Raw genomic sequence first — 24,086 nt, forward strand, 5'->3', positions numbered from 1 at the left:
GACTCGAGCACATACGCAACGAGCGTCTTAGTCCATAGGTCCGAACCTCGCTTCCCGATCAGCGTTCATAGCAATAATTGCATCTCTCGCTCCTGGCCAAGTCTTTCGTTTACCGGGGAACACGCGGTAGGCATGGGGGCTGTGTAGACCATCCATGAGAATGTTACAAAACTTGCGATCGCGCAACCAAAAGTTCCATCCCTTCATAGTGTACCCGAGATGTTCTGGTAAACCAGAGCCAATTACTCGGTCGACCCATTCCATCCACTCTGATGGTTTGACAATGGAAGGCGTAACAGGGCCCTTTTTAGCAAGATCAATGACCCAAGCGTGTTGATCATCAACTTGTTTATTCATCTCGGCTTGAGATGGGAAGCCTGAGGGGTCTTTCCATAACTGTGCGACAGCCATGCTTGCAAGGTCAAACATGAAGAAGGCGGGGTTCATAAAAGACAAATGTCCAATGAAAGCCAGAGTCTTTGGGTGGTCAAGACTGAAGATGTTTTGGTACAGTCTGGGAAGCGGACGACCAGTGAAGCCCCGAGACTTTTGCCAATCTGTGGTTGTGGCTCGACACGGATCTGCATCCATACCAACGACTGAGTAGTCTACAGTGAAACCAGTACAGAAGAGAATAGCGTCGACTTCATACTGTTGGCCATCACTTGTCTCGACTGTGTTCTCATCAACGACACGAGCTAGCCCATGCGTGCTGATGATAGAGCCCTTCTGTAGATATGGGATCAATTCGTCGTTGACGAGAGGACGCTGGTTGGTGATTGATGGAGCAGGGTCAAAGCGCCACTCTGGCTTGAGATCAAAGGTGTTGTGGACAAGCTTTCCAATGACGCTGTTCATTGTTTTCTCCCAAAGACTTGGTGTGTAGCGGTTCATCATGTTGAGTATCACATACTTGCGATAAGTTCGTACATGGTCTACCGGCTTGCCTTTGACCCATCTGGGTACCTGGGTTTTATTATTAGTCTCCCATTATTGAATAGCGAATTAAATGCAGTACTTACGATGATGGCGCCGTGCCGATGTGCCAGGTATACCTGGTCAGCAATTGGAGCCAATTCAGTCGCCATGTCAGCTGCAGTGTTGCCAAAGCCCAGAATCATGACCCTTTTTCCAGCGAGCACCTCGGGACTGTTAAAGTGTCAGAAAGGGTTTCATCATTCGAGGCGACTTGACTTACTTTTTAAATGACATGGAATGTTCTACAAAACCTTTGAACTTCTCAATGCCCTCAATCTTGGGTCTGGAAGGTATCTGATCTGCTCCCATGGCAAAAACAACCTTGTCAAACCACTCCATATGCGGCTCTGGAGATTCAGGCGTGGATAGGGACAGGCGCCATTTCTGCTGCTTCTCGTCGTATCTTGCGCCATGGAAACTGGTGCGCAGTCGACAATGTTTCAAGAGTCCAAAGTGTTTGGCATAGTCTTGAAGGTATTTGTCTATACCTTCCGCAGGGATAAAGTCGGGGCTGTCTAGATAGAGTCAGCCGATGTGTCAATTAGTGAGTACTCGTCAACGCTGGTGTACCTTCAGGGAAGGGAAAGTCTGTAAAGCATCCTCGCTGCTTAGAACCATTAGAGAGTGTAGCTGTTCAAATTATTAGAATATCACTAGACACAGACAGGCAATGAATTTACTTCTCATGACAGTCAATTTGTTTCCTTCGTCAAAATGCCAGAGACCTCCGACGTAGTCATTTCGATCAAGTCCCACGGCGTCAAAGCCTTCCTCTCGAAGATTTTTGAGGGTTACAAGACCCAGTGCTCCCAGGCCTACGACAGCTACTGTAGGGGCTGCCATTGTCAGTGGAACAAGATGACAGGGTAACTTAGTTGGTCAGTGAGGTTGGTAGTATCGAGGAAATCAATTAAGCCGCAGTGATCGAGGAAAGATTAATGTGTTGTTTCTAGTCCATTATTTGATATGTCATGTTGCCCATAGGTATGTACACAAGGTAATTTCTGCTGCTGTAATCCTGTTGCATGAGCTGATGATTGATGACCGTCGCCTTTCGGGTCGGGGTCGGTCAGTATTTCGGGCTCGGGGATGATGTTACAGGGCTAGTCCGAACCCCGTAGGTGCCTCTATCGGTGCGAGTACAGCCTTTAGACAACGAGTGATTTGCGTGCTGCATAAAGTCTTGTCAGAAAACACGCCATCCACTGAAAGACCCCTGTAGCCGTCATTTTTTACTGTCTTGTTCCCTATCTCAGCACCTGTTCAAATCATACTAGCAGACAGACAAGAGGCGGCATTCATCCAAGACAATAGCCACAATGGGTTCAATTTCAGCTTCTCCGTCTCTCATCACTGAACTTGCAAATGATGTGTCTTCTGCAGCCAAGAATCTAGACACTCAATTGCAGTCCCAAGGTCTTCCACAACCATCCTTTGCAGTCGACGGTCCGACATATGTTGTTCCCAAGGATGCGCCTAAAGCAACCCATGAAGCCCGTGTGGCAACCGCTGAAGCAGCCCTGAAACTTTTCAATCTTGTATCTGGTCCCAGCGAACTTCTGCCCAATATGACAGCCAGTGTATGTAGTAGCGCTTCCATTCTTTGTCAACTTCTCGCTAAAGTAGCCGTGATAGTATCACACCATTTTTGCTCTTCAATGGCTGCATCATTTCGATGTTTTTTCTCGCATTCCTCTTGATAGTACGGTGTCATATGAGACACTCGCCACTGAAGCAAACGTGCCTGAGTCTCTACTCAAGAGCGTTGCGCGCATGGCAATGACAAGCAACATTTTGGCAGAACCAACCACGGGACAAGTTGCGCACACAGCCAATTCTGCAATGTTTCTCAGGTTTCCTAATACACGCGACTGGGCCTCATACATGTTCACTGCCTCGATTCCCACTGCTGCTGCCATGGTTGAGGCTACAAAAAAATGGCCAGGAAGCGTGAAGAAGACCGAGACAGCATACAACATCGCGTTTGGTCACGATCTGCCCTTCTTTGATCATTTGTCGCAGAGCCCTGTCTTGACAAAGCAATTCTCGGGGTACATGAGAAGTGTGACTGATGGTCAGGGCATGGATCTCTCCCATCTCGTCAAGGGATTTGACTGGGTTAACCTGCCGGACAATTCCCTCGTTGTTGATGTAAGTTATAAAAGAAGCTCATCCTTCCCGAGAACAAGTTGTTAATTTTCAAAGGTTGGCGGCTCTACAGGGCATGCAAGCTATGCTCTGGCCTCTGCTTATCCGCACCTCCGCTTCGAGGTACAAGACCTTGACGCAGTTGTCAACGGAGAAAAGGCTGCCAAAGAACATGAAGAAGCAGCCAAGAAACACGTGCTAGGTAACGATACTCAAGTATCCTTCAAAGCACACAACTTCTTCGAGCCTCAGCCAACTAAAGATGCCACCGTCTACATGCTACGAATGATCATCCATGACTGGCCAGATGCCGAAGCAAAGACCATCCTGAGCAATCTTGTCCCGGCACTTGAGTCATCCAAAGCAACCCTCCTCATTATGGACACAGTTCTTCCGTCCCCGGGAAGTATCCCATCGGTACGAGAGCGTGTCATAAGAACACGCGACTTGACTATGCGTCAAGTTTTCAACGCGAAGGAGCGTGGTGTGGATGACTGGGAGGCACTCTTACGCGAAGCGGATTCTAGGCTTACTTTGAAGACTGTGCGACAGCCGGAAGGGAGCAACATGTGCTTGTTGACTATTAGCTTACAGGATAATTAATATTCTTTACTTGAGGGGGGGTATTTGTATCTTCAGCTCAATGACCAACAATTTACGTCGCGAAGTTCTTATTCATTGTCTGCATTCGTGAGTTCACCAATATCACAGATGACGATGTTGATGCCTATGGCATACTTCAACTGGCGACATAATTACGCATTGCCTACTCATACGCCTCATTGTCTGATCAAACGCAGTTTTACTTATCTAAAGCGGTGTCGTCCGATAACTATATATTCACAATTGACTATCGATTTGTTTTTTACTGATGGTGGTTGAGTCTATGAACTTATTCTACAGGCATCTTTTAGTCCTTGGGTATGACCTTGCCGTCATTAACAAATTCTTCAAAGTACCCAACAGTCATACTGAGATGTCAGTCGAACGATTCACACTGTTGCAATTGGAGAGAACTTACGTTGATCGCTTAGTGTCAGCGAAATTTACATGATCCGGCGCAACCCTTTCGAGGAATCGTGGATCGGCTTTCATGCGCTGAAAGTCCAAGATATCCTTGAAAACAAACTGTACGATACAATCGTAATCAGACTGATGGGAGAACTGTGGATCGTATAGCTGATGCAGCATCGGGCGTGTCTCCTTGGTGTTGTGCGTCATGGTGTAGCGAACAATGCCATACTCCTCCATCAAAGGACTAACGAGTTTAGCATGAACTTTTGTCATGTGGTGTATATACTCTTCCTCAGTAAGAGATGGTTTCTTAAAGGCCGTGATGGTTAAACATATGAGGCTTTTGGGTTGACTAAAGCGAGTCGTCCCCTCTGTAGTTTCTTGCGTATCACTGTGTGGCGACATGATGAACAATAATGTTTGTTGAGACGCAAGATTGAAGCCAGCAGTGAAGCGCCAGGTTAGGTTCCAGATAAACGCGGAGTGATAGAGGGTTGTACATCCTTCATCAAGCGGAACAGTATCATCGCAAGAGCACTAGCCTTGACCAATAGCCCAAAAGAAGAGAAATCGTTTCTCGGTACTGTCAGAATGCAGGACGCCCATGTCGGAGGTCCCTGTACAGCTGTACCGAATCGCGAACAAGCCCGACCAAACATGCCCGAGGAACCCCGACCGACTCGATCCGAATGCCGTTCAACCCCATACAGCTCTTACCAAGTCAAACGGATGATCTGCCTGAAACTTGACAGTTTTGATAGATCGGCTGATGTCTGCCCCGAAACATGTCAAATATGCTCAAGTCTGTATGATCTTGTCTCGTCAACATACCACTTTCTATAGATACTGCATACAGTTGCATCATACCCCCAGTAACAGCTTCTTTGTATGCAAGTTACAGTATCCTAGCTAACTCTCTGCTCATTCAACATGACTCCATCCGTGATGGAGGTTTTCGTCTTTGGAGACCAAAGCACACGCTTTGCACCTCCACTGAAAGACCTGCTTCTCAAAGGCAACAGTCCATACTTGACGCATTTTGTTGAGCAGGTCCATGCACTCCTCCGAAAAGAAATCTCAACCTTGCCAGTAACTCAACGGAAGCTGTTCCCCAACTTCGCCGACATACAAGAGCTCATCTCCAAGTCAGATTGGGGCAGTGGCAATCCTGCTTTGACAAGTGCTTTGGCATGCTTCTACCACCTCTGCAGCTTTATACAGTGAGTGATATTACCAAGAATTTGTCGGTCTTTTCTAACCGTCCAGCTTCTACGATGGACAAGGGCGTACATTCCCTCCAGAGAATAGTCGCATTATTGGCCTTTGTGTTGGCTCGCTCGCTGCAGCAGCTGTCAGTTGCTCTAGATCATTGAGTGAACTGGTAGCAGCTGGCGTCGATGCGGTTCGTGTGGCGTTATATGTTGGACTGCGAGTATGGCGGACTACCTCACTTTTTGACACACCAGACAGACCCTCAGCTACGTGGTCTATCATCGTGCCAGAGACGGTACTCCCAAGATCATCAGCTCAAGACCAACTAGATTCGTTTAGCGATGAATTTGTAAGTAGTCATTTGTCTTTCGTGTACTCTCAACAAGTATTTACTGTACTGTAGGGGCTAGCTCGATCATCTGTTCCTTACATTAGCTCGGTTGCACACCATAACATGACCATTAGTGGCCCACCATCCGTTCTTGAGAAGTTCATCCACAGGATATCGTCATCGCCGAAAGATTGCCTACCGGTCCCGATCTATGCACCGTACCATGCCAGTCATCTTTACAGTCAGCACGATGTGGATGAGGTCCTCAGTCTGGCTGCTCCTGCTTTTGCATCGCAGTCCGCCATTCCACTCATTTCAGGCTGCTCTGGAGAAGAGTTTGAACCACTGATCTATGCGGACCTACTCCACTGCTGCGTGACCGACATGCTCATACATCCGCTACACCTCACCAAGGTCTCTCAAGCAGTTGGCCGGTTCATTAGTAGCCTATCATCTATACAAACTATACTGAGGCCTATAGCCACCAGCGTCTGTAACAGTATAGTCACTACTTTGGAGCCGACACTAGCAGAAAGATGCGCCGTGGACAACAGCATTAGTCCCTCAGCCTCGACAGGCCACTCATCAACCAAACAACAGCTCGAGACATCAAACAAAGCCTCCAAGATCGCGATTGTAGCTATGTCCGGTCGCTTCCCAGATGCAGCCGACTTGGGTGAATTTTGGGATCTTCTCTACGAAGGTCGCGATGTTCATCGACAAATACCTGAGGATAGGTTCAACGCAGAGCTCCACCACGACGCCACTGGGCGACGCAAGAATACCAGCAAGGTCATGAACGGTTGCTTCATCAAGGAGCCGGGCCTGTTTGACGCCAGGTTCTTTAACATGTCCCCGAAAGAAGCCGAACAGTCTGATCCTGGCCAGCGCATGGCACTCGAGACAGCTTACGAAGCTCTTGAGATGGCTGGTATCGTCCCGGATAGAACACCTTCGACACAAAGAGACCGTGTAGGTGTGTTCTATGGAATGACCAGCGACGATTGGAGAGAGGTCAATAGCGGTCAGAATGTTGACACATATTTCATTCCTGGTAAGTTATTCGTTCGGGATACAATATGATGCTGATTCAGAGTCCAGGTGGCAATCGGGCTTTCACTCCTGGCAGACTCAATTACTTCTTCAAGTTCAGTGGACCTAGCGCCAGCGTCGATACAGCCTGCTCCTCCAGTCTTGCTGCCCTACACTTAGCGTGCAATGCGCTCTGGAGAAATGATTGCGATACAGCCATTGCTGGTGGAACAAATGTCATGACCAATCCCGACAACTTTGCTGGCTTGGACCGAGGCCACTTCTTATCAAAGACCGGTAAGCCTCTTCCAGATGATTGAACCCCTTTTACGTGTGTTTTAATGACTTTGTTTCAGGCAACTGTAATACCTTTGATGACGGGGCAGACGGATACTGTCGTGCTGATGGCGTCGGCACTGTCATACTCAAGAGGCTTGAGGATGCAGAAGCTGACAATGACCCTATTCTCGGGGTCATTCTGGGCGCTTATACAAACCACTCAGCCGAAGCAGTGTCCATCACCCGACCGCACGCTGGAGCACAGGAGTACATATTCTCCAAGCTCCTTCGTGAATCGGGCGTCGACCCTTACAATGTCAGCTACATCGAGATGCACGGCACAGGCACACAAGCCGGCGACGCAACTGAAATGACCTCAGTCCTCAAGACCTTTGCTCCTACTAGTGGCATCGGCGGTCGTCTACCTCACCAAAGCCTTCACTTGGGATCAGTCAAGGCGAATGTCGGGCACGGTGAATCTGCGTCCGGTATTATTGCTCTGATCAAGACACTACTCATGATGCAGAAGAACATGATCCCACCACATTGTGGTATCAAGACAAAGATCAATCACCATTTCCCTACGGATCTTGCGCAGCGCAATGTTCATATTGCTAAAACTCCAACATCTTGGACGAGGTCTGGACAACGAGATGCACGCACTGCCTTTGTCAACAACTTCTCTGCAGCTGGTGGAAACTCGGCTGTTCTGATTCAAGATGCTCCTCAGCCATCGGCGGTCCTAGCCACAGATCCACGCTCATTCCATGTCGTAACCATGTCTGCTCGATCAGCAGACTCTCTCAGAAGGAATCTCGTCAATATCAAGGAGCTTGTAGAAGGTGAAGCTGACTCGAGCTTTAACTTCCTCGGTAAGCTATCATATACTACCACTGCCAGGCGCATGCATCATCAATTCCGAGCTTTAGTCACAGCCCAAAACCGGGAACAGTTACTGAAAGGTCTTGACTCCGCCATTCAGCGCCAGGATTTGAAGAGGGTTCCCGCTTCCATGCCTCCTGTCGGCTTTGTCTTTAGCGGCCAGGGGGCCCAATACCGTGGCATGGGCAAAGAGTATTTCACGAGTTTCACTGTCTTCCGCTCTGAGATCATGTCCTACGACAACATCGCTCGGGCCCAAGGCTTTCCGTCCATCCTCCCACTGATCTGTGGTGAGGTTGAGGCTGATTCACTATCTCCTGTTGAGATCCAGCTTGGCTTGACGTGCTTACAGATGGCATTAGCCAAACTATGGAAATCATTCGGTGTCGAGCCAAGCTTTGTTCTAGGACACAGTTTGGGTCACTATGCTGCTTTGCAAATTGCTGGTGTTCTATCTGTCAATGACACCATTTACCTAACTGGCACGAGAGCACAGTTACTCGTGGATAAATGCCAGGCAGGTAGCCACTCAATGCTGGCAGTGAGAGCATCCTTGCTGCAGATCCAACAATTTCTAGACGCCAACATTCACGAGGTTGCTTGTGTCAATGGGCCACGAGAGGTTGTCATCAGCGGACGAGTTGCCGACATCGACCAGTTGGTTGACCTTTTGTCTGCTGACAACATCAAAGCGACACGCGTCAAGGTGCCATTTGCCTTCCATTCAGCGCAGGTCGACCCTATCCTCTCAGACTTGGATGCGGTCGCATCGCGTGTCACCTTTCACTCTCCACAGATTCCTGTTCTCTGTGCTCTTGACAGCTCTGTCATCAACCCTGGGAACCACGGTGTCATTGGTCCGCTTCATCTGCAACGTCATTGTCGCGAGACTGTCAACTTTGAAGGTGCCCTGCATGCTGCGGAGCGTGACAAGATCATCAACAAGACCTCAACACTTTGGATCGAGATTGGGCCTCACGTTGTCTGCTCTACCTTTCTCAAATCTAGCCTCGGCCAAGACACGACGACTATCCCATCACTTCGACGAAATGAGGATTGCTGGAAGGTTTTGGCTGATGGTTTGAGTAGTCTCTACAGCAGTGGGTTGTCGATTGACTGGAACGAGTACCATCGCGACTTCAAAGCGTCTCATCAGGTACTGCGTCTTCCTTCCTACAGCTGGGAACACAAGAATTACTGGATACAATACAAGTACGATTGGTCTTTGACGAAAGGCGACCCTCCCGCTACCCCCAGTAGCTCGCTAGAGGCGGTCTTAGCTTTCTCGACACCCTCAGTCCAGAGGATTCTACAAGAGACTTCACATGATCAGGTGTTGACGATAGTTGCTGAAACAGATCTTGCGAGCCCTCAGTTGACAGAGGTTTCGCAAGGTCATCGCGTCAACGGCGTCAAAGTCTGCACATCATCCGTATATGCTGACGTTGGCTTGACGCTGGGCAAGTACATATTGGACAACTACCGCACCGACTTGAAAGGTTATGCGGTCGACGTTCACGGTATTGAGGTTCATAAGCCACTCATTCTCAAAGAAGACATGAAGGGGACACCTCAAGCTACACCATTTCGGGTAGAAGTGCGATACCCTCTCCAAAGCACTACTGCGCTGATGAGCATTTCCTCCACCGGTCCGAACGGTCAACACATCAGGCATCTTGACTGCGAACTTCGACTTGAGCATCCATCTCAATGGGAAGCGGACTGGGACCGCCAAGCCTACCTCATCAATCGCAGCGTCAACTACCTTCAGCAACGATCAGCGCAAGGCTTGGACAGCATGTTGGCAACTGGAATGATCTACAAGGTGTTTTCATCTCTTGTCGACTACTACGATGGTTTCAAGGGTCTACAGGAGGTTGTCTTGCATAGTCAAGAGCTTGAAGGTACAGCGAAAGTGCGCTTTCAAACTCCACAAGGAGGCTTCGTCTGCAATCCCATGTGGATTGACAGCTGTGGTCAGACGACTGGATTTCTCATGAACTGTCATCAAACGACACCCAATGACTACGTCTATGTCAATCATGGCTGGAAGTCGATGAGATTGGCCAAGTCGTTCCGTCAAGATATTACGTATCGGACGTATATTCGAATGAGGCCTATCGATGGCACTAAGTTCGCCGGTGACTTGTACATCCTTGACGAGGATGATACTGTAGTTGGCGTTTATGGTGATATAACGGTAAGTTCACAAACCTTGCCGAATGACAAAGACTAACGCAATGAGCAGTTCCAAGGCTTGCCACGTCGGGTTCTTAACACAGTCTTACCTTCTGCCAACACGGTTCCGGCTGATGCACCTATGGGTCGGCGAGAGTTACCTCCATCGAGAATGGATGCGCCCCCCGCCAGAATTGGAGAAGGGCCTCCGCCTTCAGCACCTACACAGCCAGCTATCTCATTGCCATTCGCAGCCGACTCATCCATGAATACTCGATTGAGGCCGCTTCTGCGCATTTTGTCAGAGGAGATCGGACTCACTCTTGATGTTCTTTCTGATGATGAGCTCGACTTTGCGGATCATGGTGTTGACTCACTTCTCTCGTTGACTATCACCGGTCGCATGCGTGAGGAATTGGGTCTTGACGTTGAATCCTCAGCATTCTTGACCTGTCCCACTTTGGGAAGCTTCAAGGCGTTCCTTGGGCTTTCCGAGCAGGACAACAAGAGTAGTTGCAGTAGTGATGGCAGTGGTAGGAGCAGTCCACCGCCTGGTATCGAGTCTGGCGCCACTACACCGCCGATGAGTGACGAGGAACAAGACAAAGCAATCCACAGTCATTCACTTCACCAGTTCCAAGCCACTTCCACCCTTCTGCAGGGCAGTCCCAGCAAAGCTCGGTCAACTCTGTTCCTACTGCCAGACGGATCGGGCTCTGCCACATCCTACGCTTCCCTCCCTCCAATCTCTCCGGACGGAGATGTTGTTGTATACGGACTAAATTGCCCATGGTTGAAGGATGCCGGCTACCTCGTCGAGTTTGGACTCAAAGGTCTGACAGAGCTCTATGTCAACGAGATACTCCGGCGCAAGCCACGGGGTCCATACAACTTGGGAGGGTGGTCAGCGGGTGGTATTTGCGCCTATGAGGCTGCCCTGATCCTTACCAGAGCAGGTCATGAAGTGCAACGTCTTATCTTGCTTGACTCGCCCAATCCTGTTGGGCTTGAGAAACTTCCTCCTCGCTTGTACGATTTTCTGAACTCTCAGAATGTCTTTGGATCGGACAATCCACACAGCACTACAGGCACGAGTGCCAAAGCTCCGGAATGGCTTCTTGCACATTTTCTAGCCTTCATTGATGCTCTGGATGCTTATGTTGCTGTGCCCTGGGACTCTGGTCTTGTCGCTGGAGATGGTCTAGCATCACCGCTCCCTGCACCACCACAGACATACATGCTTTGGGCTGAAGATGGAGTGTGTAAGAGTCCAGATGACAATCGTCCAGAGTACCGTGATGATGACCCACGTGAGATGCGCTGGCTACTGGAGAACAGGACAAATTTTGGTCCGAATGGTTGGGAGGCGCTACTTGGTGGTAAGGAAGGGCTAGTCATGGAGCGAATTTCAGAAGCAAACCATTTTACAATGTTGAAGAGAGGACGCAATGCGGAATGCGTCTCGGAGTTTCTATCTCGAGCGTTGGATATTTAGTCGTGGTGGAGAGGTCACCTTCTTTCGTGCTTATGTTTATTTTCTCTCAATTTAGTTATTTATTCGTCTTCCTTGACGTTTAGACCACAGTATGGAATTATTTTATTTATTCACACTTTATCTTTGATATGATCCCAATAACGACTCAGGATATAAACATTATCTGTTGTCTTTACTGTTTAGACCTTATTTATAAACGACGAAAAGTAAAACGTCTCCTGATCATCTCTCGCCCTTGCATCATGTCCATTCCCATCCAATAACTGCTGCCAAAAATCCCAGTCAACATCAACACCCTTCATCATGCCCAGAATATCGTCCCCAGTCGCCATGCCCAAGTCCGCTTGCGAGACGAGCTCATTCATCGTACCTGAACCACCAAGATATCCATCTGGCGTTTCTTGTGCCTGGAGTAAGCTCTGAGGCGTAAATGGTCCAGATATGTCTGTGGTCGTGGAGGGTTGTTGTGATGACGCCCTGGCCAGTGTCGCTCGCGCATGGACAAGGTTGGTTATGCAGGGTAGATCACGAGAAACTGGTAATCCCCTCGTCCTGGCGCTCGTAACTCTCTGATCCCATGCCTTGAGGGTAATGTTACCCAACGCCCAATATAGAGGGTCACCAGTATCTGAAATGAATGATGGGTGATGCTCATACACTTGATCGATCACCTCCCACGCCGTGTCAACAACCTGACCTGCCGGGCGACCAGACAAAGTGCTAATCAGAAGGACAAACGTCTCGAATGGAAAGAAATTGGCGATGTGCCACAAATAGCATTGCAGTGCTGGGGTTGAATGCGATAAGATATCATATCGTATCACTTCCAGGCTGTTTTCGAGCAGCATATCAATTTGTTCAGCATTCAAATCAGAGGTCCTCTCGGGACGATGAATAGGATGATAAGCTGAGAGCCGCAGCTGACAGATAGCAGACCGCGCGAGATATGCCGTCAAAAGGTTGAGTGGAAGTTCTTTGTCCATATTGACAAGATACTTGTCCTCAATATGACGCTCAAGCTCGTCGATAGCTTTGAAAAACTTTGCTTTACCCGCGACCGACGATTCAGAATCGGAGATGAGTAGACACTTTTGTTGAATCATCCACACACCGATTTCAATGCGGACTTTACAAAACAGCATATCCGTGGTGATGGGTGATGGCTGTGGTATTGTGCTTGCTGATGGCACAAGGTCAGCGTCGCTCAGGTTAATTGGTTGTCGAGTGTCTCCATAGAGTTGCATGTTGGGATTCATGGATGCACCCGTCAACTGTGAAGCTCGACCATCTAGTATGACAATCTGCCACCAAACCCGGCGTCGCAACTCAGCTTCAAATGGGGGTAGGTCTTTGAGTGAGCTTTCACGATGGAGGCCCATTCTCTGGCCCATTCGTGTTGCGAGACCTGTCAGAAGCCATAGAATATCATGGTCACAGATATGACGCAAGGAAAGCTAAGAGGTATCAGTATATCTTGTGAGATTTCTATTGATAAGTTTGGCACGTACCAGGTAGAGAGTGAAGGCTTGGAGCACCCTTAGATCCGTAGACCTCAGAAAATCAGCTTTGCTCAAGGCTACTTCGGTCGCGTCACAGTATCGAGCCAGCAAGTCCTTTCTAGGCTCCCCAAACCTGTTGCGGCATTCGGTATCTGTCAAAGAGACAACAGCGACAAGATAAATGGAAAACAATAGAGCCTCTGTGGGGCTGGGCGTTGAAGTTGGCTCAGAAAAGGTTTCAAGGATGTCCTTTTGAACTGTTGGTCCATGGAGAATTTTGGTGAGAGGATGAACGTTGCTGATAAATACTTGCCACAGCTGAAATGAGTGCACAGCTGAAGGATACTCGACTGAACCAGACGGGGACTTTTGATGGCCAAAGATGAGGTTTACTTCGGTTGACGGCGTATCAGTTCTTGTCCGCAGAGATGGACGCTCTGGATCTGGGCTAGCATCTCTGCCTTGCATCTGCACAACAAAATAAGTCACATTTTCCAAATACATCTACTCGGCTTCTCTAATCAACGATACTCACCTCATCACCTAAAGACTTCCATAATTTATTGCTATGAAATTGTTACCGAATGCTCGAAAGGAGCCACAAACTAGTTTCTCTGGTAATGACTTACTCTTCGACATAGCGACGCTGGTCTCCACTGACAATGACCTGTCCATCGCCACCGGGACTGCCTGTCTGCGCAGCTGCAAGACGTCGATGATTCAAACGAGCATTGCGTGTGTGAGGTGGCGACAATCGCATGCGTACACAATCTTTGCCTGTTCTGATACAGTATGCGCATGGAGTTTGGCCATTGCACTTAATCTTTCGGTGCTGGCAGGGAACGCAAGAGTGTCCTCTGGTAATCTTTGCTTCTGTCATGGTAGTCGATTATTGGGATGATTGCTTGTGGGAAAAAAAGAGTCAAGGGATGGTGTTACCAAGGGCAGCCGCATAAGCCACGTTCTTTGTGGTGGAATGGAATTATTTCCATCTGTCAGCGGATTGATTCCTCTGTTTGTGTAACTACTAAGTCTAGGCTCAAGACAGACAGTTGTCAGATCATTGTCAGGGGCGGGCATGCATAGACGGAGCATATTGACGCCACCAACAGCTAATCTTGATGCCCGAGCCAGTAATGAGAGACTAATCTTCCCCCGCGCGGGACCGCTCCCAGGGCTGATGGAATCCTTCGGTCCCGAAGCTTAAATTTGATGTGTTTATACCCGACCCCGTCTCTCTCATCCACGGAGCGGGACCGCGCTGGAGATGCTATTGACATTGAATCGTCTTCCGTCGCCGAGATGAGGTCTTCCGCTCCGTAATTAATTTTTGTCCCCCGTCCGGACAGTATCATGTCCCGGAATGACTCTACAAAATGTCTGTATTTTAAGGCTCTCCTTCGACTACCAATTCCTCAATTTTTGTCATCCATCAACAACACTGTTCAATCCTTATTCATCATCACCTAATACTCTCTCCCTCTCTTTCTCAACATCATGACAGACAATACCGACGTGGAGAAGCTCGACAGAGCATCCACGCCAACACCCACCCCTAATGAAGCACCCCCAGCATCTGAACCCTCTGAATCCAAGCCTGAGGAAACAGAGGATGAGTCCAAGTACCCCCACGGTCTAAAGCTGGCTGCTATCATCCTCTCCAATATGGTAGCCATGTTTCTTGTCGCGTTGGACCGCACCATCATCGCAACCGCCATCCCTCGCATCACAGATGACTTCAAAGCCCTTGGTGATATCAGTTGGTACGCCAGCGCTTATCTCATCACCAGCTCTGCTACGCAACTGCTTTGGGGTCGTATTTTTACCTTCTACCCGACTAAGACGGTCTATCTCGTTGCCATTTTCTTCTTTGAACTTGGTTCCCTTCTCTGTGGCGTGGCACCCAACTCGGTTGCTTTCATTATCGGACGTGCCATTGCTGGCGCTGGTTCTGCGGGCATCTACTCTGGCTCTACTATCCTCATCACCACCGTCACGCCTCTTTCCAAGCGTGCTGGATATGTGGGCATGATGGGGGCTGTTTTCGGCATTGCTTCGGTCATCGCGCCCTTGATCGGAGGAGCCTTTACTGATCACGTCACTTGGCGATGGTGCTTTTACATCAAGTAAGTCTCGAATCCCCTTTGCATTTAGCCTAATTGACAAATACTGACTACCTCGTTTCCAGTCTTCCAGTTGGAGGAGCCGCTGTGGCCTGCCTCGTTCTTCTCTTCCCCAAGTTTCCCGTCAGCGAACCTGTCTCAATCAAGCAGCAGATCAAACAGCTCGATCCATGGGGAAACCTTGTCTTCCTCCCCGGAGTCATCTGCCTCATCCTCGCCCTCCAGTGGGGTGGTGAGAAATACTCGTGGGACGAGGGCCGCATTATTGCACTTCTTGTGCTGTCCTGCGTGCTTCTCATTATCTTTATTGGCATCCAGATCTGGCAACAAGAGAACGCCACCGTTCCACCTCGTTTATTCAAGATCCGAAATGTCTGGCTCGGCACAATCTTTGCTTTCTGCCTTGGATCTGTTCTCATTGTTTTCTTGATTGCCCTACCCATCTGGTTCCAAGGTATTCGAGGAACAGATGCCATCACCTCTGGTATCGATACACTCCCTCTCGTCCTGTCACTCGTCTTTGGTGCCATCGTCTCTGGTGGTCTCATCAATGGCATCGGCTGGTTCAACCCCGTCTTCTTCTCATCAGTAATATTCATGTCAGTTGGTGGCGGGCTTATCACCACCTTTGTTGTTGACACACCCACCCGCACTTGGATCGGATATCAGATCATCCTCGGTCTTGGTATTGGTCAGGGTATGCAGCTTGCCAGCTTGGGAGCTCAAGTTGCTGTCAAGCAGAGCGATGTACCTACAGGTGTATCCCTCATGTTCTTTGCCCAGTCCCTTGGCGGTTCAGTCCTTGTCTGCGTTGCCCAAGCCGTCTTCAACAATGACCTTCGATCTCGGCTCACTTCATTTGATGGACTTGATGTTGCAAAGATCATTGGCGCTGGTGCCACCCAACTACGTCACGTCATTCCAGCCGATCTTCTTGCTGATGTCCTTGTTGAGTACAACGCAGCGCTTCGCAACTATTTCTACGTTGGTCTCGCAGCTGCTTGTTTTGCCATTTTACCTTCACTGGGTATTGAGTGGAAGAATGTCAAGGGCCAAGAATTTGTACATTAGTTTTATGATCAAACATTTTGATTGCCGGGGTATAATAAGAAGCAAAGCAAAGATAACTCTGGTTTATGGGATAGAAATAGAGGAATTAGAAGATGGATAATCAAGTCTACATAAGTACAGTACTGTATAATAAAAATTCCCATTTTTTAAAAAAAACTTCATTTTACTTTATATTGTATCCCCTACTGTCTAAGTGAGCAATTCTTCCATGTTGTATGTATCATATAATATTGTTATGAACACATAGGTATTTTCATTGTTTCAAAGTAGAATGCTGTAAATGTCGTAGATGAACAATGGACTTCCCTCGTGTCGTATCGAGATAGCTGGGCCATCTAGTGGGTAGCACAAAGGTGGCCTCGCAAGTATTGGAGTATAAAAATAAATAATCTAAAAATTACAGGTTAATTAGCATAAACTGGTCTACTGGTTCTGTCTCTCGTTCCAATGACTAATTTTCCCGATACCTTGAGGACCACCCACTAAATCAAGGTTCGGGACATTATAAACTGACAGGTAGCTTTCAAAGTACGTAATCTATTGGATGTGATGATATGATTGCTACCAATCTAACATGCTATTTTACCAGCCGATCTCGTCAAGATGCACACACGGCTCAGTCGACTGGGATACGGCCATGCACGAATCTAAAAACATCATCGGGGTCAACCTCTTTCTTGACAGCCTTTAGCCGATCCCAATTCTCCCCGTAACAACCCTTGGGGTCTTTCTCCGACTCGATGAAACTGACGTATGTGGATCCAATACTATCTCCCGTCGCTTCAATACCGTCAACTAAATGATCCGCCCATGAGATAGCGACATGTTCATGCACCGCATCCTCAGTGACGGCGTTGATATGGAACATGATATGCGGGCGCCGGGTGCCAAAAGCCGATAACGCATTTGGCTGGGCCGCCTTTCCGTGCAAGATCGTGCAGGTGATGGAGCAATCAGCCTCAACAGGCATCGACTCACAAGCGTCGATCAATTGTCTCAGTGTGTCGTTGGTGAACTTGGAGATACTGATGTGCCGAGATGTCACATTGACAGGGTTGCTGATAGCGCTGGAAATGCTGCGCTGGAAAGCCTCAAATGTCGCTAATTTCTCGTGTTAGCATTCTCTGTGCCGTAGCTGATGGGTAGAATAGGTAAAGATCAGCAGATTTGACTTACTTTCTTGGACAGTATTGACAATACACGTGCCGAGATTCTTCAGCTTCTGTAGCCACTTCTCACTCTCAGGCCCAATTGACTCTGCTTCAGGCCAGATGTAGGTCACAGCCATGCCAAGACCCCATTCTCCCTTACTAAACCCTGCCTGTAAACAAAGTTTGTCGGGGACCCCAAAGTCTAGAAGGGCCTGTAAACGCAGCAACACGTCTGCAGTTTCTGACCAAGGGTACACGATAAAGCCAGCCTCGATTGTGGACATTGGATAAACCCGCACATTAGTCTCGGCAATGACACCAAAGTTACCACCTCCACCACGTACAGCCCATAGCAGCTCCGAGTCCCCTGTTGCGTGAACGAGATCGCCGCTAGCTGTGACGATCTTGGCGTCGATAATGTTATCTACGCCTAGTCCAACATAATCACCCAATGGGCCGTACCCTCCCCAAGACGCCCAAGACGTCCATCCAGCTTCACCCGCAAAGCCGTTTGAGGTGCAAAGGTTGTGCGACCCCAGAAAGCCAACAAGGTTTTTGCTGATGATGCCACCACCGACACGTACTGTCTTCTTATCTTGGGTAAGCTCCTGCGTGTCCAACTCTCTCATGTCGATGGTGACAGAGTCGGCAACGCAGCCTCGGCCAAAGACATCATGGCCTCCGCCACGAACCCCGAGCGGTACATCCAACCCCGAGACAGCTTTTACGATGGCCTGGACTTGGTCGACCGAAGTGGGTCGACAGATGGCAAGGGGTTGAGCTGTGATGAGCTTGTTGTAGACCCCACGAAGGGTCTCATAGTGAGGAGATGAGCGCGTGTAGATCTTAAGGTTTGGGATGGCATCCGTCAGCTTAGTAAGTGCCGAGTTGCCGTGAGTCTGAGCATCTTTGGCTGGGTCGAATGGCATCATGACGTGCCGATACGGCGCAGCGGCGAAAGAAGACATGGCTTTGCGGGATGATATGATTGAGTAACGGTGGAGTGATGATCTGATGACAAGGCTTCTGGTAGTGAGGTGAGCAAAAAAGAACCTCTTATTAACCATGGCTGTCAAAGTTATACATCATTTCCCAAAAGAGACCGATAAGGTGCCTTTTTGAGTCAATTGGCCATGACCTGTTAAGCCTCCTTTCCCTCCCGTCCCTACTTGCATATGCCGCTCTCGGGCTAAAGACTTCGGGGCTTGCGTCGGACCGAAGGCACGATAGTAGAGACCACGGCCCGGCCCGGCCACTGAGTCCCCGAGAACGGACTACGGCGGTGTTACCAGAACGACATGCAGCTGTAGCCTGATTGTTTAATTTTACCAGTTGATCTGGATCAGTAGGCACTTGTTATCTTTGCCAAAATGTCTCCTTTGAGTGCCGATTTGAGTAATCACCACCATATTCAAGGTTAGCTGAGATCCGTGTATGCATGTCGTCTGGAACTTTTGTTTTTTCCCTGCTTTGGTGGCTTCGGTTAAGGTTATGATTTGGTTCAGTTCGTCCCTCTTGCAGTTTTCGTTCAGCATAGCGAAAACTCATTCCTCTTTCGGGTTTCTGTACAGACACTGAGTTGAAGCAATAACACGTGTCCGTGGCATATGTTTTCGGCTGTTTTACTGTTTGTTTATTAGATTGAGTAGCAGTGAACACAATCTTATTTATCCACCGATTGTGTGGTTTCAAACTTAACATCAGACTGTCAAGATAGGTAGTTGATTGTTCGGTTCGGTATAACGCAAACCTAACAGGTCCAACGTCAACACACATGTTCAATTATATGGGCCCTGATTACTCTCACGGCACCAGTTATCCGCCCTGCATATGACCGTGGCTGCGTATAATCCTGCGGAAGCGGACTCATGTCCCTGAAACGACCTTCCTGAAGCGAACCTATCAATGTAGGTAATCGTATCATGACACAGATGCATACAAACCCTGCTCTCTTGAAGGAATCAATGCATGCTGTCATCTCAAACCCTGCGATGGTGGAATTCATCCCGCAAATTATTGATGACATGTATTATTTCCAACTCAAATGCAGTTCGCAATTTTGTCTCTGATAGCTAGCGTTCTTTTTTCAGCTTACTATAATTGTTATACCAGATCGTCCTGGGACATGATCCTGTTTCCTCGATCCAGATCTGTGACTAAACAGGTTCTCATGTATAAGAAAGGTCTAGGTCCGTCTGAAATAAATCGACGATCTGCCAGGAACCAGGGAACTACCACTTCAGCCTACCATTGTCATAATTCCCAAGCACAATCTCTTGGCCGGATTGGCCCAAAACGTTCATCATTCACCCTGTCATATCACATGCACCACTCTCTATCCACATGAGTTCCACAGACCCCCTTCTCCGCAGGGTAGAGAACTACCGCGAGAGTTGCGACAACTGTGCCAAATCAAAAGTTCGTTGTGGCAAGGAACAACCTTGGTGCCAGAGATGCGAGCGGCGTGGTCAAGTTTGTAGCTATAGCCCTTCTCAGCGATCCAGAAAGAGGACGATAGATACTACGCACCCTGAAGGTGACCAAAGGAATGGTACTCCGCCGTTTACTGCAATCAGCAGTGCTGCATCTGTAGCTGCAGTGAGCAATGGCTTCAGTACCTTGCTTGGCCATGCTGACGGCTGGGGCACTTGTCCCGACCTTGTCGAGCTGTTAACCAGTGGAAGTAGCTCTGAGTCTCTAACACCTGACAATGCCAATCTGGTGTGGCTGTCGGACATGGAGTCAATGGCTGGTGATAGCAGTGTCGGCAAGAGTTTAGAAAGAATGGATGCTTTCGCATATCCAAAGGGCCATGCCGCAGGTGCCTTATCAGCAGCAGGGATGGGCAGCGGTAGTGGAGCTGGTACCGACAGCATGGGACGAAGATCAACGTGCTCCGTTACCGACAGACAGCACTGCGAGGCTGATCTTATATCCGCATTGGCAAAACCCGACCTGCCTTCCCTGTCATGCTGGGGTACCCCTAAAGATTCCCAGAATCTCGGAACCATCCTCACTGCGAGCCGTGCAACACTCAAGTGCGTGACAACTGCCATGTCATGCACATGCACCCCAAACGACAACGTCGCATTGTTGGCCACAGCCGTGCTGTTGCGTATTTTATCCTGGTACCATATCGTTCTGAAAAACTGCCACGGTCCCAATGATGGCAGTGCAACAGTCGACGATCACAACAGCCCTACTCCGTCCAATGATGGAAAAGAAACAGAGAGGTCATTGTCACGGGACACAGATGTGTCACAAGAGAGAATCGAACAATCAAGCCTCATTATGCCACCGATGACTATTGGAGCATATGAGCTAGATTCTGAGAACAGAGAGCGCATGATTGGACATATCATGCTCAGCGAGTTAAGTAAGATGGGAAACATACTAGGCGATTTCTCAAAGAAATTCTGTGATCCTCAGTCTACCACGTTGGGCAACGATAATAGGAGCCAGCTGTTTCTCGCTTTGGAAATGTTGATTCGGAATAAACATATGGCAACTGTTCTGGATGTACGAAAGAAACTTGAGGTCAAGTAGACAGACATATAAACATATCCCTAAAGATCCATCAAACTTGTAGACCAACTTGGGTGCTCTCAGTAACAGCTCCTTTGAGAGTTGAGTGATTTTGCCCCGTTCCCAATGTGAATAATGCCCTGCTTTATAGACCAGACCCTGTACAATTATCCCAAAGAGTAAATTGTGTGGTATCAAGAAGGATGAAACCTACTTGAACGAGACGCCACCTGGTCTGTTACTGTCGGTACTACTACTCTGTTCACACCTCCTTATTCAGTTCAATCATCCGCCAACAACCTTTGTTTCTGCCGGCCTAGATAGGTAGGTACGGAACGACAAGTGACGAGATGTAGAGCCTAAATGGGACGAGACTCGGCTGGAACAAACCAACATGATCAGCTACTGAGCCAGTACATAAACTGCCGCAGCACCTTTGTCTTGGGCCAGGAAGCTTCTGACGCTGTTCACTTCTGACCCAAGCTGAACATTGACTGTCGTCATTTCATCATGAGCCTGGCTGGTGTGATTTCTTCCAGCAATATATATTGAAGAAGCAGGACAACGGGTGAAGGTTGGAATAAATGCTAAAATCGACAAGACCTTCGGCTACCCAAAGAACTGCGTACCATCTTACCTGGTCATTTAGACACAGTAATCTAGAAAGGAATGCTGTCGGAGTTCTTGTATACTCTCATTTATCAAGGCGGCAACAGAAAGGAGAAGAAAGGATTCAAAAAAAAATTATGTATTTAATATGTAACCGTGATCTATCTCAACAGATATCACAAGCGTAAAGAGGATCGTTTGTGTTCGTAATAGTATATCCCTTGTCGTAATAATAGCAGCAGCATAAGTCAAGGCAGCACCTGGCTGGCCACTGACACGTACTCAATCCGCCGTAAGCCGCGTTGTAATATCTTTCACAACAGCATCCTTTATCTTCTTGACTGACTCGTCACTGACTTGACCCTCTTGGATGAAGTTCACAATTCCCTCCAGTGTGTGAATGTCGTCGCGTAATTCAGTCAATTCGTTATCATATGTATCCATAAAGCCCTCAGTGGACCTGTTGAGAACTTCAAAGCTGTCTTCCAAGGCAGTGCAACGCTCCCGGATCTTGTCCATGCCTCTGACCAGCTCTTCGTTCTCTTGTCTTAATCTCTTGTTTTCCGTCTCCAAGGCCTGAATCTGTTCTTTATCCCGACCTCTTGACTCTTTTAAAGCCCGCAGCTCATCCCAAATAAGGGCGATATCGCTGTCGCGAGACTGGCTGTCTTGTCGAGGGCGCTTCTTAGTGTGACCGCAATCGATCGGCGGCGGCGGAGGTGGGGGCTCAGTTTCGTGATAGGCAGGTGGTGGGAGTGCTGTTTGAGCTGAAAGATCGACGAGCTTGGCTCCGAGGCCTCCATACATGCTAGCAAGATTATACCGGAGACTGCGAAAAGACTTGAGAAGACCCTCGCTGGCGGCATCACTAATCGACTGGAGCGAAGAGGGTGCGGCCCGGGCCTCGATGTAGATGGATAGAACGGTGGCATTGGAAAGATCACGTATTGCGTCAAGGACTACGCCTGAATGTTTTCGGGCGGGAGATAAAGGCTCCAGTGCAGGGGTAGGAACAAGGACGGTGAGGTGGTGATTCAAGGTAATGTTGAGGCAGAGAGCGGCAGATTCAAACTCTTGTTGTATTTTGACAAGAGCCGTGGGGTTCTTGACCACGTCTAAAGAAACAATGGACGAAGCGCATGCGCGTAATGTAACGGCTGTAGTGGTGTCTAATCCCTTGATCTTGACAGGAATGCTCAATTCGAAGAAAGCACATGTCTTATCGAAGCGGAAGTTGAGTGTGACTGAGCTGACTTGAGGGTCTGGCTTTGCCAGAATATGTGTCGTGGTATCGGACTGCCATTGGATTACGGCCTTGGTGGAGTGTTGAATATCGAGAAATGGTGAAGACGACATTCCTGCAACAATTAGGTGTGACGACAGCCTGCGTGACTTACCTGCCTACCACCCAGCCCTAGCCGCGACCAAAGGAGGAACAGCTTCGCTGCCAGGCAACCCGTCAGTCTCCAGCGCGCTGCGAGACTAAGCAGGTCCCTTCTACAGACCCCGGTTGTTCCAGCAAAGGAGGCAAACACGCTCGTTTGAAGGGTACAAGTCGGAATTTTAATGGTCTGTAGCGCGATTTACCGCCTCTTTGGACGCGGTTCGGGTGATGGTTCCGGTTCATGAAAAGGTTGTCAGATGATGGTCGGAGAAGCGTGAGGAGATAAGGACGACAAGGGAAGGATGAAATAGGACCCCATCGTGATGGAAAGATGTACGAAGAGTCAGCGCTGCATCGCGTGAAGGAATGAATCCAGATGGGAATGAGCACAGAGAGTCAGGCCAATAGGAACGAAGACGGTAGCGGACTATAGTTATTCCGTCAGTCGCGCGAGGCTACAAGGCCGCAAGGCATTTGCAGCAAAAGTGGGACATGCTTAGTCAGATTTAATGTCAGCAATCAGCGCGCTTTGATTGGTCGTCTTCAGTATTATGCTTGGATGCTCAAACCAAGAGGAAAATGTTGCGATTTGATGTTGGATAAGAAGCTCAAAATGGTTTAAAATCCTCTTGACATACTCTGCTTTCGGATAATAGCTATTAACACTATCTATAATATTAGGAATAATCTAAATTCAATAGCATCTCAGTTACAGAGCAGATAATACTAAGAAGAACTGATTCCTAGTGCAATTGAATAATAATAATATTTTATATTGTTGATGAGAATCTACCCTGAAGTTCAGACACTCCAAGGTTGGGGATAATATTGACGACGTCAGTGTCAATGCGGGTTCATTACGTGTAGGATAACCGGAGAGGTGCCCCCCTAGCGTAGTGAGAAGGTGCCCCTGCAAGCGAATTTAGATTGGGTCATTTTGGAGTCAAACAGAAAGGCGCTCCATAAAAATACGAGCCGCTAATTAGCTGACCACTTTCCGGGTGGACCAGAATGACCCACCTTAAATTCGCTTGCAGGGGCACCTTCTCACTACGCTAGGGGGGCACCTCTCCGGTTATCGTATCCCTCTTCATTCGGGTAAATATCTGGTAGTCGGTAGTGGACTTCCAGAACCAATCAGTCGTCTCATATCACGCGTCGGTGGGTCGTGTCAA

The 24,086-nt window shown here is 48.5% G+C and overlaps 9 protein-coding genes across 9 annotated transcripts; 4 read left to right on the forward strand and 5 right to left on the reverse strand.

The window, feature by feature from the left end:
- Positions 1–27: 27 nt before the first annotated feature.
- FPOAC1_002474 (uncharacterized protein) lies at positions 28–1,821 on the reverse strand (the record flags this gene model as incomplete). The annotated part of the gene is made up of 5 exons (XM_044847053.1): positions 28–966; positions 1,023–1,149; positions 1,199–1,493; positions 1,549–1,608; positions 1,659–1,821. 5 exons carry the CDS (start codon positions 1,819–1,821, stop codon positions 28–30), a joined length of 1,584 nt encoding a protein of 527 aa, XP_044712969.1.
- A 476-nt stretch (positions 1,822–2,297) lies between these two features.
- On the forward strand, positions 2,298–3,729 carry FPOAC1_002475 (uncharacterized protein; the record flags this gene model as incomplete). Its single annotated transcript, XM_044847054.1, has 3 exons — positions 2,298–2,558; positions 2,614–3,129; positions 3,184–3,729. The coding sequence occupies 3 exons, from the start codon at positions 2,298–2,300 to the stop codon at positions 3,727–3,729; spliced, it is 1,323 nt and encodes a 440-aa protein (XP_044712970.1).
- A 307-nt stretch (positions 3,730–4,036) lies between these two features.
- FPOAC1_002476 (uncharacterized protein) lies at positions 4,037–4,545 on the reverse strand (the record flags this gene model as incomplete). Its single annotated transcript, XM_044847055.1, has 2 exons — positions 4,037–4,097; positions 4,148–4,545. The coding sequence occupies 2 exons, from the start codon at positions 4,543–4,545 to the stop codon at positions 4,037–4,039; spliced, it is 459 nt and encodes a 152-aa protein (XP_044712971.1).
- Positions 4,546–5,070: 525 nt separating this feature from the next.
- PKS12 (polyketide synthase pks12) lies at positions 5,071–11,549 on the forward strand (the record flags this gene model as incomplete). Its single annotated transcript, XM_044847056.1, has 6 exons — positions 5,071–5,360; positions 5,407–5,701; positions 5,756–6,737; positions 6,785–7,012; positions 7,072–10,076; positions 10,125–11,549. 6 exons carry the CDS (start codon positions 5,071–5,073, stop codon positions 11,547–11,549), a joined length of 6,225 nt encoding a protein of 2,074 aa, XP_044712972.1.
- Positions 11,550–11,728: 179 nt separating this feature from the next.
- Positions 11,729–13,928, reverse strand: AURR2 (Aurofusarin cluster transcription factor aurR2; the record flags this gene model as incomplete). Its single annotated transcript, XM_044847057.1, has 4 exons — positions 11,729–13,003; positions 13,058–13,516; positions 13,584–13,614; positions 13,678–13,928. The coding sequence occupies 4 exons, from the start codon at positions 13,926–13,928 to the stop codon at positions 11,729–11,731; spliced, it is 2,016 nt and encodes a 671-aa protein (XP_044712973.1).
- Positions 13,929–14,545: 617 nt separating this feature from the next.
- On the forward strand, positions 14,546–16,242 carry FPOAC1_002479 (uncharacterized protein; the record flags this gene model as incomplete). Its single annotated transcript, XM_044847058.1, has 2 exons — positions 14,546–15,174; positions 15,237–16,242. The coding sequence occupies 2 exons, from the start codon at positions 14,546–14,548 to the stop codon at positions 16,240–16,242; spliced, it is 1,635 nt and encodes a 544-aa protein (XP_044712974.1).
- A 616-nt stretch (positions 16,243–16,858) lies between these two features.
- On the reverse strand, positions 16,859–18,361 carry FPOAC1_002480 (uncharacterized protein; the record flags this gene model as incomplete). Its single annotated transcript, XM_044847059.1, has 2 exons — positions 16,859–17,343; positions 17,419–18,361. 2 exons carry the CDS (start codon positions 18,359–18,361, stop codon positions 16,859–16,861), a joined length of 1,428 nt encoding a protein of 475 aa, XP_044712975.1.
- Positions 18,362–19,736: 1,375 nt separating this feature from the next.
- On the forward strand, positions 19,737–20,939 carry AURR1 (Aurofusarin biosynthesis regulatory protein aurR1; the record flags this gene model as incomplete). Its single annotated transcript, XM_044847060.1, has 1 exon — positions 19,737–20,939. The coding sequence occupies one exon, from the start codon at positions 19,737–19,739 to the stop codon at positions 20,937–20,939; it is 1,203 nt and encodes a 400-aa protein (XP_044712976.1).
- Positions 20,940–21,809: 870 nt separating this feature from the next.
- Positions 21,810–22,883, reverse strand: FPOAC1_002482 (uncharacterized protein; the record flags this gene model as incomplete). Its single annotated transcript, XM_044847061.1, has 1 exon — positions 21,810–22,883. The coding sequence occupies one exon, from the start codon at positions 22,881–22,883 to the stop codon at positions 21,810–21,812; it is 1,074 nt and encodes a 357-aa protein (XP_044712977.1).
- Positions 22,884–24,086: the final 1,203 nt, after the last annotated feature.

This window comes from Fusarium poae, chromosome 1, assembly GCF_019609905.1.
Source record: "Fusarium poae strain DAOMC 252244 chromosome 1, whole genome shotgun sequence".
In the NCBI taxonomy this organism is placed as follows: Eukaryota; Fungi; Ascomycota; class Sordariomycetes; order Hypocreales; family Nectriaceae; genus Fusarium; species Fusarium poae.